Source organism: Neopsephotus bourkii, unplaced genomic scaffold (assembly GCF_033783945.1).
Source record: "Neopsephotus bourkii isolate Nb327-2 ecotype Australia unplaced genomic scaffold, CSIRO-AGI_Nbou_v1 NB_53, whole genome shotgun sequence".
NCBI lineage: Eukaryota > Metazoa > Chordata > Aves > Psittaciformes > Psittacidae > Neopsephotus > Neopsephotus bourkii.
The window spans coordinates 11,520,876-11,539,419 of record NW_026900570.1 but is presented as its reverse complement, the minus strand read 5'-3'; the positions used below and the strand labels follow the sequence as shown (position 1 = coordinate 11,539,419).

General features: G+C 38.9%; 1 protein-coding gene across 2 annotated transcripts in view; it reads right to left on the bottom strand.

Annotated features, from left to right (window-relative positions):
• Positions 1-4,371: 4,371 nt before the first annotated feature.
• The window catches only part of MPP7 (MAGUK p55 scaffold protein 7), a 155,189-nt gene continuing 141,016 nt past the window's right edge, over positions 4,372-18,544 (bottom strand). For both annotated transcript variants that reach the window (XM_061351020.1, XM_061351027.1), the window contains 6 exons: positions 17,367-17,537; positions 10,683-10,763; positions 8,778-8,871; positions 7,568-7,676; positions 5,902-6,045; positions 4,372-4,556 (listed from right to left, as the gene is read on the bottom strand). In XM_061351020.1, coding sequence (XP_061207004.1) covers positions 4,377-4,556; positions 5,902-6,045; positions 7,568-7,676; positions 8,778-8,871; positions 10,683-10,763; positions 17,367-17,537 — 779 coding nt within the window. In that variant the 3' untranslated portion in view covers positions 4,372-4,376. The remainder of the gene's footprint in view (positions 4,557-5,901; positions 6,046-7,567; positions 7,677-8,777; positions 8,872-10,682; positions 10,764-17,366; positions 17,538-18,544) is intronic.

Here is an 18,544-nt window from a genome sequence, read left to right as displayed (position 1 = left end):
TAAGTCTTTAAAAATTTTTAAACAGGCATACGTGTACAACTGAAATAGAGAAAAATAGAAAAGTCTCGGTAATCATAAGGATTTACCCTCTTTGTTAAAATGTTGGATGTCAGCTACACAAAATACCATAGCATTTTATTATAGAGATGTAAAATCATTCCATACAGTCTTCCAAATATCCAACTTGTATTTCAGACACAGATACCAAGAGGGGAAAAATCTCCAGCTGTCTAGAGCTCCAAATTCTCTCATTTGTACTGTCATTTAACATAAGACAAAATTTAAGACCAGACTTTAACTGTTTCCAAATGTTTTTGTGCATGTTCCTGCTGAAATCTTTAACCGTTATCTAGCACCAGAATTCTTAAACAACAACTACATTCACTGTGCTCCTTCAATTTAGCGTTCGGACATTTTCCTGTTGAATGCTTCGTATCACACATTAATCATGCTAACATATGATAAACACTTAATGACTTTGAGAGCAAAAGGTTCTTGGGCAAACTGCAAATACAAATGATTTTAAGCTCTGATGCACAGAAAACTCTTAATCCTGTGGTGAAATGACTGTAGACACCGCAATAAAAAAAATACATTTAGATTATAACTTTGAATCTCTGAAGAAGCTATTCATCCTTTGAAACAATCTAACCAAAAGTAAATATGAGCTTTACTGAGGAATAATTCTCCATGCACAGTAGAAACCTGAACCTAAGTACACGTGGGAAATGCAGAATACTGCACTGAAACAAAACAGAGAGGGCTTAAAAGTCTCCTCTCTAATCCTACTATGTGTTAGGCTTTTTTCTTTTTTTTCTAGAAAAGACATAAAACATTGCAAAAAGTGACTTCGTTTAAGCATTACTTTGAGTCCTACAAATGAACACAACCTCCTGTGGGGCATGCAGTGGCCTAGGAGTATATGTGTCCAATGAAGCACTCCGAGTCCGTAACTTGGATAGCACTCTAAGCACTGACCCACTGACTTAAGCTTTCTGCCTCAGAAAGAAAATGGCTTATTTTGGGGTGGGCTGCAGGAAAGGGTAAACATCCATTCTGAAGGAGAATTTGGCAATGAAAAGTAAAAATTAAGTATTTTAGTCCCTGTTTCAGGTTGCTTTATTTTCCCATTTAAAGATAATTGGAGCACAACTGTTAATAAACCTATGAAATAACTTACTACTTGGGCATTTCACCTTTTCAAAAAGCCTGTATGTTATGGTGCAATTTACAATAAAGAAAAAACACCTTCAGTGATGTATCAATAATTTATTGTTTTGCATAAGAAGGTAAGATCAGATTTCAGGTAAGACATCAACCAAGGACCTGGTGGCAAATTCAAGTATAGAGCTTGGTACAATATTAAAAAATGCTACCATTTGTTGGACTATGACAAACAGCTAAAACACAATAAAAACATCTGGACTTGACTGTCAAAACATACAGTTCTCTAAAAACCCACACAGCACAACTTGAATATGTGGAATATTGGAAACATGTTTAGTTGTCTTCATTCCCAAATTCTTAGGAGTCAAAGGAACAATCCCGCCCCCCCTTGGTATCCCAGAACAGTTCAGCGCATGGGCTCAGCATCCATCATGATAAGCAGGCTCCTGTCCTGTTGAAACTGTTGGGCTAAGACATTTTTTGTGCCTTGGCCTGGTCCCATCTTTGCCTGCCTCATGGAAAGCAGTGGCTTTGATCATTATTTATTTTAAGCTAACACTGCAATAATGTTGATTTTCAAGAGCCATCTAGTAATTGAATTAAAATTATTTCTCACTCGTTGAAGTCCCTGTGCACATTTTACTCGGTTGGTTGGGTTTATGTTTTTGTGATTCCCTTTCTTTTGCAGGTGTCACAATCTGGGAATTAGCTCCTGGCTTGAAGATGAGGAAGGCAGCCATCCATCTAGGAAACCCCTGCCAGGACTGTGCTGAGGATCAGAGGATCAGTGTCTATGTGAATGCAGCAAAGCACCATGCTGCTTACTGCTGCCCAGCACAGAAAAGTTGTGCAGGTCACAGAATCACAGCATGGTTTAGGTTGGAAGAGACCTCAAAGATTATCCAGTTCCAACCCCCCTGCTGTGGGCAATGACACCTTCCACTAGACCAGGTTGCTCAAAGCCCCGTCCAACCTGGCTGAGTCCTCTTAGACCACACTGACCCAGGAATGGGAATTACATTAATTTCAAAAGGACAAGAAAAACAGCCTGCAGGACAGCCAGATCTATCTCTACCAGGCAGTTTGCAGATTATTCTAGCATCTATTTCTTAAACAGAAAAGCAGGTCTTTCATGTGATCATTATCATACACTAATGTTCTGAGACAGCCCAGGTTGGAAGCAGCATTAAGAGTGTTTCAATAAGGACTAAAGCCCCTCTTGTTGGAAATGGCCAGATCCTGAGACATGCTGAGTGCCCTCTCAGTTTGTGTTGCAAGAGGTGGCGAAGGCACTCGGCATCTTGCAGGCAAACAGACTGGCTGAATTCCAGATCCCCTGAAAAAGAGTTTGATTTTCAATAATAATTAAACAAAAAGTAGAAAAAGTTTTCTCAACTTGCATAATCTCCATGCAATTAATTTAATCATCAAAATGCTATTTATGCTACAAAAAAAGTTTAAGTCCACCATGAAAATGGTGAAATTTGACAAAAGTTATATTATAGCTGTTGAAGCAGAGCGTGTATCCGTACTGGGATTCAGTACATCTGTAACTCTTGCATAAACATTTCCAGACTCCTAGGAATTTTGCCGTTGTTGCTTGCGTTTCATTTGTTTCACACAACTCTAAGCCAAATGCGATGACCCACACATTAAATACACATTCAGAATAAAACTGCAAAATCTGATGGCTGTATCAGCATATGAACTGAAATAAAATATTTACATGGAATGTTGAGCTCCATTTACAGAGACAGTGTTTCAAATTACAGACTTAATAATTCTCTTTAATAAATGATCACATTGACAAGAAATTTAAAAACTTAACATCCCTTTTCAACCCTTTCATAAATATATAAAGTTTCACTAAATTCTTTATTCTTTAAACAAGACAGCTATATTCTCTTTACAGATTAACATGAAATGATGGTTTCCTGTTTGAATGCCACAGATGGGATGAACAGAAGTCAGCAAGTTCCTATACACATTCTGTACTTACAAGACATTCACAACACAACACACAGGTGTAACTTGGTCTTTACAGCTGTACTCATTTCCTGCATATCAGTAGTAAAGAAAGAAAAATACCAAATTATCTATGTTAAAAATACATCATCTAATATACATTTGCTTACATTGCCACATTAAATTGTAAAACGAGGTTTCCAACTGTGCCTGACCAGTGACAAGGTTATATTTTACAGTGAAGTCTACAGCACTGATCTGAGTGGAGACAAAATATCTGTTATACTACTAAGAAGTATCACTAGATAATAAACAATAGGAGGAATTAATCTCTTGTGACTAATTCCCAGATTTCCAAGGTTTCTTCACTAATTGTTTGAAAAATTCTGATGGGAAAACTGTTCTAAAGGATGCCAAAAATATTTGGAATAAATTTAAAGGGGGAAAAAAGAAAGATGCTCTTTACTTTTTTGCTATGCATATTGTTTTGCGACCGATTTTACAGAAGATTAATCCCAAAGACTCTGAAGTTATATACATAGTGACTCCTGTTTTTCCTTATTTAAATAAATATTGCAATGAGTTTCCTTTGTTGTGCCAAAAAGCACGCATGAACGTATTTTCAATCCATGCATGCTCACAGCAGAGTATTTCACAATTAAGCCACCAAATACATCTTTCTTTCCATGACTGTGTAAGTGCAAAGGAATATTAAAATCATTCTGTACATATAAGACAAGATTCACATCTAGAAAAGTAGAACACTTATCTTGATATGTAATTAAAACTATGATGTCTTCCTCATAAAAATGTTGGTCACTTTTCCCTATTTCAGTTCTCTCAAGCACTTAAGGGGTAATAACTTCCAAGTGCTCTTTATGGGAGCATTTATGCTTAAAACCATCAAAGTGCTGCTCTCTAGTATTCATTAGTATCTTCTGCAAACTCTCCATTAAAAAAACTGACCTTGGAAATACACAGATGATGATAAAGAGGTGTTTGGCAGTTTTGTTACACTAGCACTAGCTCACTTTATAGAGCACAGTGAGATTTCAGTTTAATCTGATTGTTCTGCCCCTAAAATCATGGGCAGGAGGACAGGAAAACAAGACCAGTTCCAAGTGGATAAAGAGTGTACCTGCTGTGTACCCTCCTACCAAGAAAAAGGCCATGGAGTAATTCCTAACCACAGCCTGTACTTAGGTGCTGCGACAACAGCAGGTATTTATCTACTTGAAATGTTCTTACGAATGTAGCCAGCTGACGGGAACCCAGAAGGTCTCAGTCTCCAACCTGTCAAATGTTGTTTTAAGCTCACTGTAAGCCGTAGCGAGGTCGTCATTGACTATCACCTTATCAAAAAGGTGCCCATACTGGCTCTCCATCACGTGGGCAGATTTGATCATTTCATGAAAATCTTCTTCCTAGTAAGATCAGTGCAAGGCATTGTCAGTCCGCAGCAACATCACGTTAACCCCTTCCGTGGTAAACTCAAAGCTCACTGCTTACTTCTCATCTCATCAAGAGATGTAAACTGTACCTCTAATAGAATAACCATAGAAATTACCATTACAAGTGATCTCAGAGAGCATTCTCACAAATAGACTTTGCTCAATAGGCAACTCTTTCATCTCTCCCCTTGCAGTGACACAATTAGTCACCGCATAGTAATTACAGAGACAATTTCTGTTAGCAGTACCAGTGGAAAACATTTCTAGCTGTTTACCTTGGTGATATATATAAAGCTTTACTACTCGAGTCTCAGCTTGCTATTAGCATGCCCTGTATTACAGCACAGCCTTTATTCTTCTAACAGCTTGGTAGAAGCTGTATATGCCTGGTTTGATACGGCTCAGTGGATTCCTCTTCATTTTTGGGGAGGGAACAAATCTTAGTAATTTAATTATTTACATAACACTGAGAGATTAATCCCACCCTAACTAAGCAATATCCTGAAGGCTATTCTTCAGAATGAACTCCTCTTACATTTTATATGCTATAGAAGATATTCTTCTAGCACATAATTCTCCAAACTATTTCAAACGCCTGTTCCACACAAATACAGAAGATGACTACATCTGTGACTCTGAAACTAAATCTAAAAAATACTAAATAACATCTGAACAAGGGAAAATGATAAAATAAATGTAGATAGTCTAATGATGATCAGCTTTACTTTAGCTTCAACTGAAACAAGTTTTCATTGTACTTCAAAGAAGTAATTAAGTTACTGTTGGGTAATCTGACTTTATTGTCAAAAAGCAGCATTTGTTACTTGCTTAGACTGTTCTCCTCTCATTTCCTTATAACATTTTAAAAATGCTTTACCTTATCCACAAATACCTTTTTTATTAAAGTAGCATTACTTTTTTTTAATTGTTGCTTTATATTTGAGCTTTCCTCTGAATTTAGACCCAATAATACACTTGAGAAAACCAGGAAATTCATATATGTGAATAGAAACATGTAAGTCCAGATGCAAATTTTTGACAGGAAACCCACAGTGGTATTTCTTACAAACATATACTTGCATTCTGGGGCTTCTTCAATGACATAAAATCAGAGGACCACAGAAATGTAAATACCACAAACAATAAAAACACCACAGTACCTGTGACGTGTGAGAGGTTGGGAAACAAGAAGAAACTACATGCAAGCCCTGACAAGTACTGTTGATGAGATCCACTGATGACCTTTATTTTCAAGGCAAACCACTACAATGAAACTCTGAACAAGTTTGCACGTTTTACCATGTCTGAATGCACTTACTGTAAAGGGTTTTGCAGTTCCCTTATCATCTTTACTTGAAATAATCTTGGCATTTTTTCTGGTTTCTCTCAAACGGTCAAGTGATGGAGGCTTTATAAATATAACAAATGGTTTAAATTCATATGTCCGTAAGTGTTTCACAGTCTGGGAAGAGGGAAGATTTTTAATTAATTAGTTTATTTTGCACAGTGGAATTTACCGTAACAAAAGAAACACTCCAATAACCCAAATAAACCCATAAAGCACTGCTAGAAGGCTATTTTTCATTTACTGCCATCCTGTTCTGCTGATAGGCATTGATTAATGTGAGGAGAATTTTCATATGGATAGTAAGAAAAACCTTTCTCCAAAGGTGACCATGTCTCTTGATTTCCACATGGGCTGCTGGTAAATCCCATCAGTTCAGCAGAGGCTGCGCTGTCTACCACAGTGCCACTGCCAGCGGGAGGATGGATGGGAGCAGCAGGGTGTTCAGGAGAGAAGGAAAAGTTCAACACAGCAGGAATAATACCTCTGTACCCATGAAAAGTAGTGGAAGGTGTCTGTGACACTCAGTCACAACAGGTCAATGATTTTTCTCTTCAGTATTGTGTGTCCACCACACAACCCCATGCTATTCGCTCTTCCTAAGCAAGTCAAGTAATGCTACATATGGAACTAGAGGTAGGTCTACAGCACAGAGTGAAGCAGGGATAGCCAGCAGCTTAGTGTGAAGTAGGGCTGGCAGAAGCTTTGCGTCCTGTTCACACTGCCAGGTCCCTTAGGAAAACGCCATGTTGAATAATGGGATCCCAGAATAGTTCACAAGCTTGGGTCCCCAACAAAATTAAGTGCCTCTCTGGAAAACAGGCCCGTCCTGGACAGGCAAGGATCTTGCAGAGCAGGAGCCCCTGCCCAGCTCCTTCCTCCCCTTGCACAAGGTCTGGGTTCCCCAGGTGCTCCTCCTTCAGTGCAGCCCCCTGCCCTGCTCCTAGGGCACAGCCCCGTGTCTAAACTGCCCCAGGAGCTGTTCACAAGCTGCCGGGGTTCAGAAGTCATGGGCTAGCCACCCCTGGAGAAGAAATACTTTGGCTGGGTTTATACAAACTAGTCCAGCTCCTGGAAGCATTGTGGTTATTAGTAGCATAAAAATTCCCAGTGGAGCTGTTCAGCAGGGTTGAAAGACGGGGTCAATGCAAGAACAAATGCTTTAGAGAGGAATGTTCTTAGCAATTATCCAGCCAACATCACATTTAGTGCGTTCCTTGACTCATGTCCACCCTATGTGGAAACCCTTGGCATGAATGGTCTGGTTAAACATCTGAAAGAGAGCTGCTGGCCTGGGTGATAGCTCAAAGTCATTCTGAAACTGAAGTTTGAGAGAAAACCTCTAACCCAGACATCAGAAAGAGGACGGGAAATATAGGAGCATTTTGTAATTAGATCTTTGGTAGTATGCCTCAGGCTTTCAATTCACTTAATTACCAAGCTGAATACTTGCCAATAAGTATTGAAGTTTCCTTCCCCTCCTTTCAGAGAGCCTTGCTGTGGATGAAGGTAGCCAGCCAACCCACTCAACAGTCATTCAGCATGGAATTAAATATTCCTTTTTAGAAACAATATTTTTCCTGGAATCCCAATATGCAATATGGGGAACTATAAGATTCCAAAAGAAGTCCTTACTTACATGAGGCTGCACATCCAACAAACAAACTTTGTTTTTAGCTAGAACTGATCGAACAGAGTCTAAACTTGTGCCGTAGTAGTTGTTCTTATACTCGCCGTACTCAATAAACCTGTGTCAGAAGGTGAGAACAACTGGAATCATTTCTATTTTCTCCAGAAAAAAGACAGAAATTATCAGTTTGCTTTATAAGATCTAATTCAGGAGCAAAAATATTTTACTTTACATAAGAGTTTTACCGTGTTTTATAAAGGAAATGCTGTCAAGTACTTCAGCATGTCAATTTTAAGAAATCTTCTACTTTCCCACTTTCAAATCAGTAACACCTGCTTGTATTACAGTTCAAGAGAAAAAAGTACTGTACTCCAACAGCCCACTAATGTTTTCCATCACCTCTTTTTCTGAACTAATGCAATGCAATAAAACAGTGGATAAGCTAAACAATAGAAACTACTGAAATTTCATTGCACACTACAGAATATCCAAATTCTCTGTCTCAGAAGAGGAGGAGGAGCGACAATGGTGCTAATGGAACCAAGGCGGCTGGTTACGTGCTATAAAAGTAGAAGCGCTATTTGCCAAAAAAGCAAAGCGCAGTTTGAAGTTTCAATAAAACCCACAGCTTTGTGTCTAATACACTTTTGCCCTCTGAAACACTGGGGCAGAATTTCAAGCTACAGTTTTTTTACAGGCTGCTGGAGAGCACGATGCTACCATTGTCTTCATCTTATTTTAATCTCTCGAGGCTTTACAGGCAGGAGCTTCATTGTAGATCTCTAAACTCAAAAGCAGAGGAAGTGCCTGGCCTGAAAGAGAGCAGAACTACACAAACATTGACTCAGGCACGTTTGCAGCACTTTCAGGCCCTCCCTCCCACCCCGGGCTGCAATGCTTTACTACTATGACAGATGCAGATGATGCTCTATTAAGAGTGTTCGCCCATCCTTAACACCTACAATTTCAGTGTCTTCTCTTCACGAGCTTAAGTACTGAAACTACTTAGAAGCTTAGAAACAGTTGTGTTTTCACATACTGCTTTTTTTTGCTCTATGTTTTTGCCAGCTGCTTATATATCAAAATGTGATTTTAACACATCCTCAAAACACTGCAACTTATACTGACTTTGATTTCTTATCTAAAAATACAACCAGCCCTATTTTATATTAAAGCCATTGTTTTTACTACAGTTCTGCTTTAAATCTTGTTGACATACTTGTTATTCTGTACGTCTGTCTCAAACAAGTGCTTGGAAATGAAAGTGTATTCAACACCGTCACTTTCTTGGCTTCTCCTTGGACGGGTAGTGTCTGCAGTTTGAGCAAATGAAGGAAAAATAAAGGAAAGATGCACAAAACAGTATAATGCAAACCAGTTCAGGAAACACTGAAAAGCACACAACCCTTGTGCAGTATTAAGTGTAGCAGCTCCCTCACTTTTGATGGGCCTGAAGCTGCTCTGGATCTGGTAGGCAGCACACAAGCACATGACAGGATTCAGTTTTAAAAGCATGCAGGAAAAGTAGCAAAAGCCCTACTGGACAAGTATCTGATTATCATTTTTATTAACTAGTGGAAAAATCCAATAAAATGAGGACAGATGAATAATAAAGGGAGCAGCAGTCTGTAACAATTACTCCAGCCTTGCCACTTGTTAAGTGTATTAGCATATGAGACCATAAAGGGAAACAAAGCTCACCAACCTGATTTATAAAATATTATGTTCATTAACAACACTTGTAGCTGTGGTATGTAAAACATGATAGTAAAAAAATGGGGGGTGAATTTTATGGGTTAGTGCTTTTCTTTTTCTGGTGTCAAAATCAAATGCCTTTTTCTTTCAATAGCTTTGTGGTATTTGCACTTCTCACTTTCCCTGAAGTACCAGGTATAAAGAGTTTGCTTGTGGGGCTGCTGCTTACAGTTAACAAACTCATTCAGAAGTCCTATTTAATATAGGTTGCCTGTTACAGCATCATGTATTCTTCCTTGCATATGAACATTACAAAACTTGGTTGCAGTAACAGTTTGAAAAGCCATCTGATATCAAGTTCTCCTTAGGCTGACACAAAGAGGAGCATTTCCAAGACAAAAACCCCAGTTTTCCCTGCAAGTCCTGACTTATGCATTTCAGGGAGAGGGGCTTCTTTATGTGCTTGTTTTAAACTATAACCATAAATTTGGAAGAGAAAAGAGAAAGGCAGCTTGATGAATTCTGGCACTTTTTTTGAGAAATAATTCTGGGCAAATAACTGATTATATGTGTTAAATATTTGGGAACATCTGGCACTTTTTTGTTGTTGTTTTCAATACCCAGCTGAAACAAATATGTGCAAAAGAAATGACTTCCAAAACCCAAATGTATTAATTTTTCATTCATACATATACTATATTAAAATTGATTCACATATATACACTGTATAGAAAACCTATACTTGAACGAAACCTGTGACAGTATCTCCCAGATTCAGAATGTTGGACCTGTATTTTTCAAAGATCCTGTATAGGAAGCACAAGTACAAGTAGAAAGCAATCCAAGGAACAGAAGTCTGGAACTGTCAAGTCCTCCACATTAAAGAAAACCCAGTGAAGTGCTATAGAAGTTAATATAGCACAATGTTATTCAATGTTATAAAAATCATGCTACTTAGATAAGGGGAAAGAGGAAAAATAAACCCCCAAATCAACTTTCCTAAAGCTAATCAAAGGGATTTAATGAATTTATTCACAGGATCAAACTGTTTATCATCAGTCTTCATTTTCAACCTAATATACAAAGGTCATTTTGCTGAAAGCAAGCACTGTAGAGTACATTTCACTTTTTTACAGCCAAATCCAGGGTGTTCTTCAGCTGAGTTTCATTTACTAAACCTCGCTGACATCAATCACGTTAAACTTGTACTAAAGGTCTCCTGCAATGCCTCTGAGCCAAAATGTCCTATCAGTTTAATCAATACTATTTAAAATACAACTGCAGCAGCACTTTTAAAAATTAGAAACGTAATCTGGATGCCAGGCATGCATTTAGAGACCCAAATTTGAAAGTGCCTTAAGGTAATGCAATGATAAAGGATAACAATGCGAGTTTCGCATTAGGAGAATAGAAGTGTATTTTTACTTACGTGGCACTGTTACCCCGTAATGCTGGGTGTCGCTGATCAGCAATTTCCGTTTAAGTTCATTCAGCCCAACCCCTACAGGACCTGAAAGAAAGAAATCGTGCTGTTTCCCAGCAGCCAGTTCTCTCTCATAGTCAGGTATATGCACTCTCTCGGCTTAAGACTATGTAGCATATAGCTGTTATATATACTGGCTTTTAATCAGTCCTTTGGAAACGCCCATGGTTCAAGCCTCTGCACTGACAAATTTCAGGTGATGTATTTGCAGTTGCTCTGCTCCGACTTTATTACCAGGGAAAAATCTGACAGCAAAGCTAACTTTCTTTTCTACAGCAACTACCTTCAGTGTGCACCCATCTTCACCCTCAGCACTACTAGAGACCCCACACCCTAACCTGCAGCCTTCCAGCACAAAACCTGGTTGGACTGTTCACTTTGCCAGAATATCCCCAACTCATGCACTAGAGGACCCCAGCTGGCACACAAAGTCCCAGTAAAGCCTCTGCACCCCAGGTGTCAGCACAGCCTTTTCCTCACTTCCCTCCAGCTGCTGCATCCCCTGTCTGCACCAGACTCCCCTGAAGACAATGCTCCCAACCTTCTCCCCATAGGCCTGGGAGCACCTTCCAGACCTGGAACCAGGGAGGAATACTGCCTGGCCTCTGTCTGGCTGTAACTCTTTTTGACAACCATCCACCTTTTGACAGTGTGAGGGTGGCATCGCGCAGGGGGAGAAAGGAAGGGACAACACTCCCCAGGTCACAGCCCATTTGGGATGTTTGGGTTTCTTTTTTTGTTGTTGATTTTCTTTTAAAATATGCTTGTCTCCTGCCTGCTGTCTGAACTGGTCCAAAGCAAATGTTTCCTTCCTCACACGGCTGCCAAAGAGAGACCACTCTTGGAAAGAGGATGGCAGGAAGAAACAAAGACTGCATGGAATATTTTTGACCCATCTCCTCCACCTCCATTTGAGTACTGCTGTCCTAGAAGCTATTGACCAGATGCTCCTTTTTGGCTTTTAGGCCATTCCTAATCCTTAGCCATTTGCCTGTTGTGCTGTAGGTCTAAGGAGAGCACTCTGTCCTGTGAGGTCTCAAAGGCTCCACGGGCAAATGCTGCCTGCCCCCAGGAGCCCTTCATGCAGGGTTCCAGCCTGCCTGGCCCCCTTTGTGGAGGGACGATGATGTGTGTGTGAAGATAGCTCAGCTCTTCATGCTCATGTGTCTCTGACAGTGCAGTCACTTCATTTCTGCACAGCCAGGTCGGTCAAGAACAGAATGCAGAGGAGAGTGAGTCATTGGAACCACATCCCAAACAATAAAAGGATAATACATGTGGTTTTAAGGAAAATTCTTGCTGTTCTAGTAAAAGTGGCATGTTTACGCATGGAGTGCTTCTTAACAGAGACATTTTAAACATTAGAAATAAAAAACTTAATAAACATTGTATTGAAGTAGTGATGGACTGGTTAATTACTAGTGAGAGTCAGAAAGCAAAGACTGATGCTTCGGCACCTTCAGGTGCCTGTTTGTAAAAATTACTATCCATCTGTCCTGTCTGAAGCTGGAAACACACAATGATGAAAAGCAAATGCTTGCTACTTTGCTGCTGCTCCCAGACTATGGTCTCTCTGTAAAATCTTAGAGGTTCTGCATTTATAGTTTTTTATATGTTTATGTAAGTTAAATACACAACTACATTTCAAGTTTCATCTCTGACCTGCCTGTAAATTAATCTATCAGTACGTATAAATGTTTATTTAATATGGTGTACAGCAGCCTCTACTGGTGCATGTCTGCAGAGGAAAGTAATGTGTTATGTAGATAATGGCATTACTTCTGTCCTTATTTAAAAAAAAATAATCTTTTTTTAATAATTTAGCTACTTAAGGCAAATATGGATTCTTACAGGAAAAATAATTAAAATTCTAAAGATTTCCTAGCAAGGCAGAATGAAACAAGTGCAGTTATAATTTTAAAAATCACTGTATGCCTTCCAAGCAAAAAGTGTTTCCCATCAAATCTACACAAATATTATTTCCTCAGTCTATATGCTGTCAAATCAACAATATGCTTTTAGCTCTATTTATATATAAAGAATCCAGGCTCCGCTTCCTGTGACAGATGCTTTGGAAACTTACATCAAATCTGTTTCCAGACCACAACCTCACAACTACTGCGTCTCCAATTCCAGATTGCTGTTTTAAAATCCTCTTTAACTACTGAAAGGTGTAAATTCTTTTGCAGTGCTGTCGTCTTCTTAAGTTCTAACCGTGGCATATGGATGCTGAAGGCTGATTCCTAATTAGCAACACCATCCATTATGCTGATCTTTATACTACATCTCCCAAGTGTAATATATGCTTCTATTCTGAATATTCTTTTCATTTTGATGCAGCAGAGAAGGATGCCAGTTTCTAATACTTGTGAATCTTACTGCAATTTGAACTCAAGAAGAAAATAAAGCATCAGGATTGAAAAGGACAATCCAGATTCCTATAGCAAAATGCCAGGCATGAGGGATCCATGACTGTAGCATAGTTTTGGTTTACTATACATCACCCCAGGCAGCAATATTTAGTGTTAGGGTGGTAGCTTTAGAGATACTTTATTTTTTTCAAGGAATATTTATGTTGCTTGCTGTTGCATGTTGAGCCATGTAAGCTAAGTAATGGTCAAATCCTGCACAAAAGGACTGTAGTGCCTGCCTTCCTTTATTGAGGGACATTAGCAGAACTAAACCACCAATCATTAAAACTTGCATTACATTTTGTATTATTCAGACATGTCTGAAGGAAATTGAAAAACCTATTTGATGTACGTTCAGGTCTCAGAGGATTTAACCCAACCAGCCATTCTTCACTCATACACACATACTGAGCTCCTAGAAGTCTACCAATCTTCCAGAAAAGATTTTGGGAATTAGGTGATAACATCCCTGCTGGGATCATAAAGACCATGTAGAAAGCATGCCTTGACAGAGGCTCTGCATCTCAATTACTAGTACAACTGATCACTATAATGCAATCACTGCATATGCATGTCTGACTGTAGCTCAATAGAGAAAAGTAGAACCTCATTTTTTTTTGAGTTACAGTAAACTATAACTAGTAGTGGGAGTGTACTTCTGAGATTTGTCATTCACTGAAGCAGGATCAGTAAGTTTATGTTCATGCTCTCGTGCTCAAGGCTAGGCAATGTGTTATATCCTATACATTCACTCCTAACCCATGCTAACCCACCCGTGCGTTCAACCTGGAAGGTTTAACAGAGATGGCCATTGGAGGTGTCTTTCTTCATTGTCGGGATAGGTTACCTGAAGTAGCATGGCCATGGGAGGCCACTTTCCTGCACTACTGCTATAGCTCTATTAAGTCTCTATAAGCCACTACGGAACACGTGTTTAATGGCAATTCAGGAAACAGGGAGAGTTAGGAGCCACTTCTGTTGGCTACTCTGCTGCTCTGAGACAGACCTGGCCCTCACATAGCTCTTTCGTGATAAAACCAGGAGTGATGGATTTTTTTTTTAATGTAAGCAGTATAACAATACGGAACTTTTCCAGACCCAGATTCATTTTCTTCTTAGCGATAACACCTTTGTAGGGAGTACTGACAGTCTAATTCAGAGACAGCAGACAGCTGAATGCATTCTGGGGAAAAGATACCTAGGGTTTGTTATTGCTGACCTTGCTTTATCCTTCAGATAGCTCTGACTTTACACAGTATAGCTGAAACTATACTGTGTAAAGTTATAGTACATGGCACATCCATTCTGACTCTTTGGAAATAAAATCTGTGCTAGTTTGGCCCTCACAGTTACTGAAGCAGAATCCTTTGTGAGCAGGACTCATCCCCTATGAATGTAAATGAAAATTCTATTGTCTAAATAATAGGTTTCATGGTAAAATATTCTGCCTTTGCCTGACAGGGCTGCCAGGTATCATGCTTAACAGTGGTGTAGGCAATATTTGTGAAGTAAGACTTCAAGGATTTGTTTGCAGCCTGGGAACAGTAAATTACCAAAAAATAACTGGTGATATGATAGATCATTTTGGTTTTAGCAGACTTATCACATTTATAAAAACTAAAAACATGACAGAAGCATCTGTATCATTATTGCTTCACACAATCTGTTATTTTAGCCCCAAGGATAAGCATGACTTTATTAATGAACCTACATTTGCAGGCAAGGTAAAACTGTGACAAATTAATACATCTAGCAGAACTTGAGACTAGTGTACATCACACTGCAGGGTGCTAAAAATTACTCTGTGTGCAATTTGCTTTCTGTAAATTGGACTAGACCGATTTAAAATGAAACCAAAGGAAAGTTCAGTTTCAAAGTTGTCAAAACCCTTCCTCCTACAAAAGGGCAAAACAAAACCTAAAAAACCTTCCAACAGTAAATTATACATTTAGGCCTAGCAAAACAGAACAGGTATTGAGTGCCCCCAATTATAGCTATGAATGAATTATCCATCCCTTTGTTTCCTGGTATTAATACCCAAATTATATTTGACAGATTATACTGAATGCTGCTACTGGCACACAAAAAAGCTTTCTAAATGTGTTCACTTCTACTTTACCTGTATTGCTTAGCTCTGCTAGTTTTTTCACATTTTGCCCAAGACATTTTTATGGTATTGGCCAGACTTAAGCTGCTCTTAATATCCAGAGAAAAACATTAGAATTACCAAAGTCTGCAATAAATTTCTGAATTGCTTTTGTCACTGAAAAAGCACACTTTCTTCTTTTGATTTATTACAACAAAAATCAAATGAAATCTCTAGGTATGCCTTAGATCAGACATATGCAATTTGTTATAAAATGTCTACTTATCACACTTTTGCACTGCACTCTGTTGATGTAACTGTAAAATCAACTCAACTGTGTTATTACTTGTTGTATATAGCCCACAATCTCACAGTGATCACACTAGTAGGTGGCTGAATTTTAGTGCTAGAGTGACAAAACTATTTATTAAAAACTAAATTTAACGTTCCCTTGGATATGGGCAATATAAAAACACAGCTACTCAATAATTTGTAACAGTGCCTAGTAGAGGGTCGTATTTCTCTGCTCTGCTGCTTTCAGAATGAAGGAAACTTTACTAATAAAGCCTCAGCTTACGTACTACTGCAAAAGAAACAATAAGCAATGAAACATTTCTTATTATTACTTTAATGATTACCTCTGAAAGATTCAAGATAATGTACTTTCACTTTTTTTAGGAGACTGAAGCAATGCATTTTGATTAGATAATAAATGCTGTGGGGAAGCCATGGCAGTGATAGAAAGCTAACCGAGGGTGACATCTGGAGCCTTCTGCAGCTGTGCTTGCACCCGTTCTTGGCCTACAGAAGTCTACCTCTCATCTACCTTTCTCTTCTTTTGTCTAGGTATTCTAACACAGTAAATGGCTTTGTTTCTTTCCACTATATATATATGTGTGTGTGTGTGTGTGTGTGTGTGTGTGTGTGTGTGTGTGTATTTGCTGACTACAGGTATTTATTCTGTTCTTTTTAAATGTAATGATTGATCTCTAAGAGCAGAATGCTGACCTAATTCTTTTTAGTACAGCTTGACTGTCAGGTTCAGAATAGTAACCATAGTAGCTATATTTTAATATCTCCCCCTTCAGTTTAACAAGCCTTTAAACATGATCTCCTAAAGCATCCTTATATGCAAGCTGGGACATCCTGTCTAGAGAGGTTGACTACTAGATAGGTAGAAAAACTGGATGGATGACCATGTTCAAAGGGAATGGGTTATTAGTCTGTACTCTACTAGGTGACTCATTATAAGTGGAATTCATCAGGCATCTACCCTGGGACATACTCTGTTTCGTACCTTAATCAATAACCTGGAGGAAGACACAGAATGGGCCCTTGTCAAGTTTGCAGATGCCAAAACGGGTGATGCAAGTGACTTGCTCAAGGGCTTCCATTCAGAGGGAATTTCATATGCTACAGGCATGGGCTGGCAGAACTTTGTGGAACTTGATAAGGACAAATACAAAGTCCTGCATCTGAGACAGACTAAGCTCCACAGCAGTACATGCTGCGGACTGACTGGCTGGGGAGCAGCCTAGATGAAAAGGACTTGTGGGTTCAGATGGGCAGTGAGCTAAGGAGTAGTCCACAGTGATTGCTGGTAGCAATTAAGGCTAACAGAAGACTGAGCTGTATCAGCAAGAGCCTAGCCTGTAGCTAGAGGGAAATTATTCTTCATTTTTAATCACCACTTGTTAGATCCTGAGAGGAATACTCTGTCCATAATCAGCCCTGCACTACAGCAAAGATGTTGATAAACTGGAGCAAAGCCAGTGGAGGGCCTACAAGAGCGCTTGTAGCTAAAGCACGTAATCTGTCAGGAAAGGCTGAAGGAATTGGGCCTGTCTAGCTTAGAGAAGTTTTCAGGGGAACCCTTCTGACTCCTGTTGAGAGGATGGAGGCCACCTCTTTACTGAGGTGTGAGATGGCAAGACAAGAGAAGACACAGGAGGAAGCCAGATTCCCAAAGTTGTTGTCATCAGCTACTTTCAGTTCACTGTTAATCCTGCTGAATGAGAGGCTAGATCAGGAGACGCTTAAGATCCCTTCCAATTTACATAATTTTGTGGTAACCATTGTACTAATCAGCAGCCCTATGTTTTATCAGGTCAAAAATGAAGAAAAACAACTTACCAACCAAAACTACAAGCCTGTATTTGTCATTAGGTTGTCGTCTATATTTTGCAACTTCTTCATATGTTGGGATGTCTGCTGTATCATACTGATCACTCTTCTTGCACTCATACATAGATTTGTTTGTTTTTTTATCTTTTCTGCTAAGGCGAAAGCTTCTTCTAAAGCCAGCTGCAATAAGAACAGGATTTTTTTCAAAGTGAGAAAGTAAGTCTTCTCAAAACACTTGAAAACAGTCTCTTCCAAACATTGGAGGATTGGTGCATGGAATAAAAAAAATGTATTATATGTTGAATAAGCCAGGTCATTAGAACAATATTTTCCTGCAGTTTAAACTGCATCAGGTGACCATTTGAACTGCAAAATTAAGATTACCAACAAAATCATAAGTTGCAACAAGCTGCAAACTATAATTACAGTAAGTTGTTAATATATCTAGATAACTTGAGTATCTTACACATTAGTGTGCATACACAAGGAAGTTTGTTCAATCTGGACTCTCATATCACACTTAGTGCTTTTCTATTAAAACACCATGGCACACAGACATCAAATACAACATATGATAGAAACACACCTGGTAGTTGAAAGGGTTAATGAGAATTAACCTTTGAACAATATTTTTGTGCTTAGCTCCATGCTGATAGTATAAAGAAGCATACAAAGCCTTTCCTGAAGATGTTTAAAAGTAAAACCAAACACTGTTAGTTAAATTCCAAAACACTATGAAACCTCTTATACAATATGGTACCCGTATTTCAGATATGTTAGCATGCCATTAAAAGTTAATATTCCTGCTAAATTTACATTTACAGTTGCATCAAGAGTGTGACATCTACAGTGCCCATCTAGAAGACTGGACATTTCACATAACTTTTAAGCCCTCTCAAAGGAGATAATCATATGTATTTTCAAACAGAATAGCACACCCCCACACCCCCCCCCCTTACATTGTATTATATTACAATTTACAGATATCTCTACGGCACCACTTTTGTTCTACAAAGGAACTACAGGAACTGCTGCAGGACTGTAAAACTGATGTGATTATTTGGGGGTAATAAAGTAAAACACAAACTACAATTTCAACACTGAAAAGATCCCAACACCTTTCCCCTTTCCCCAGAACATTTCATAGGACAGTTAACACGTGTAAACTTTTGATGACCCCAGGTTTT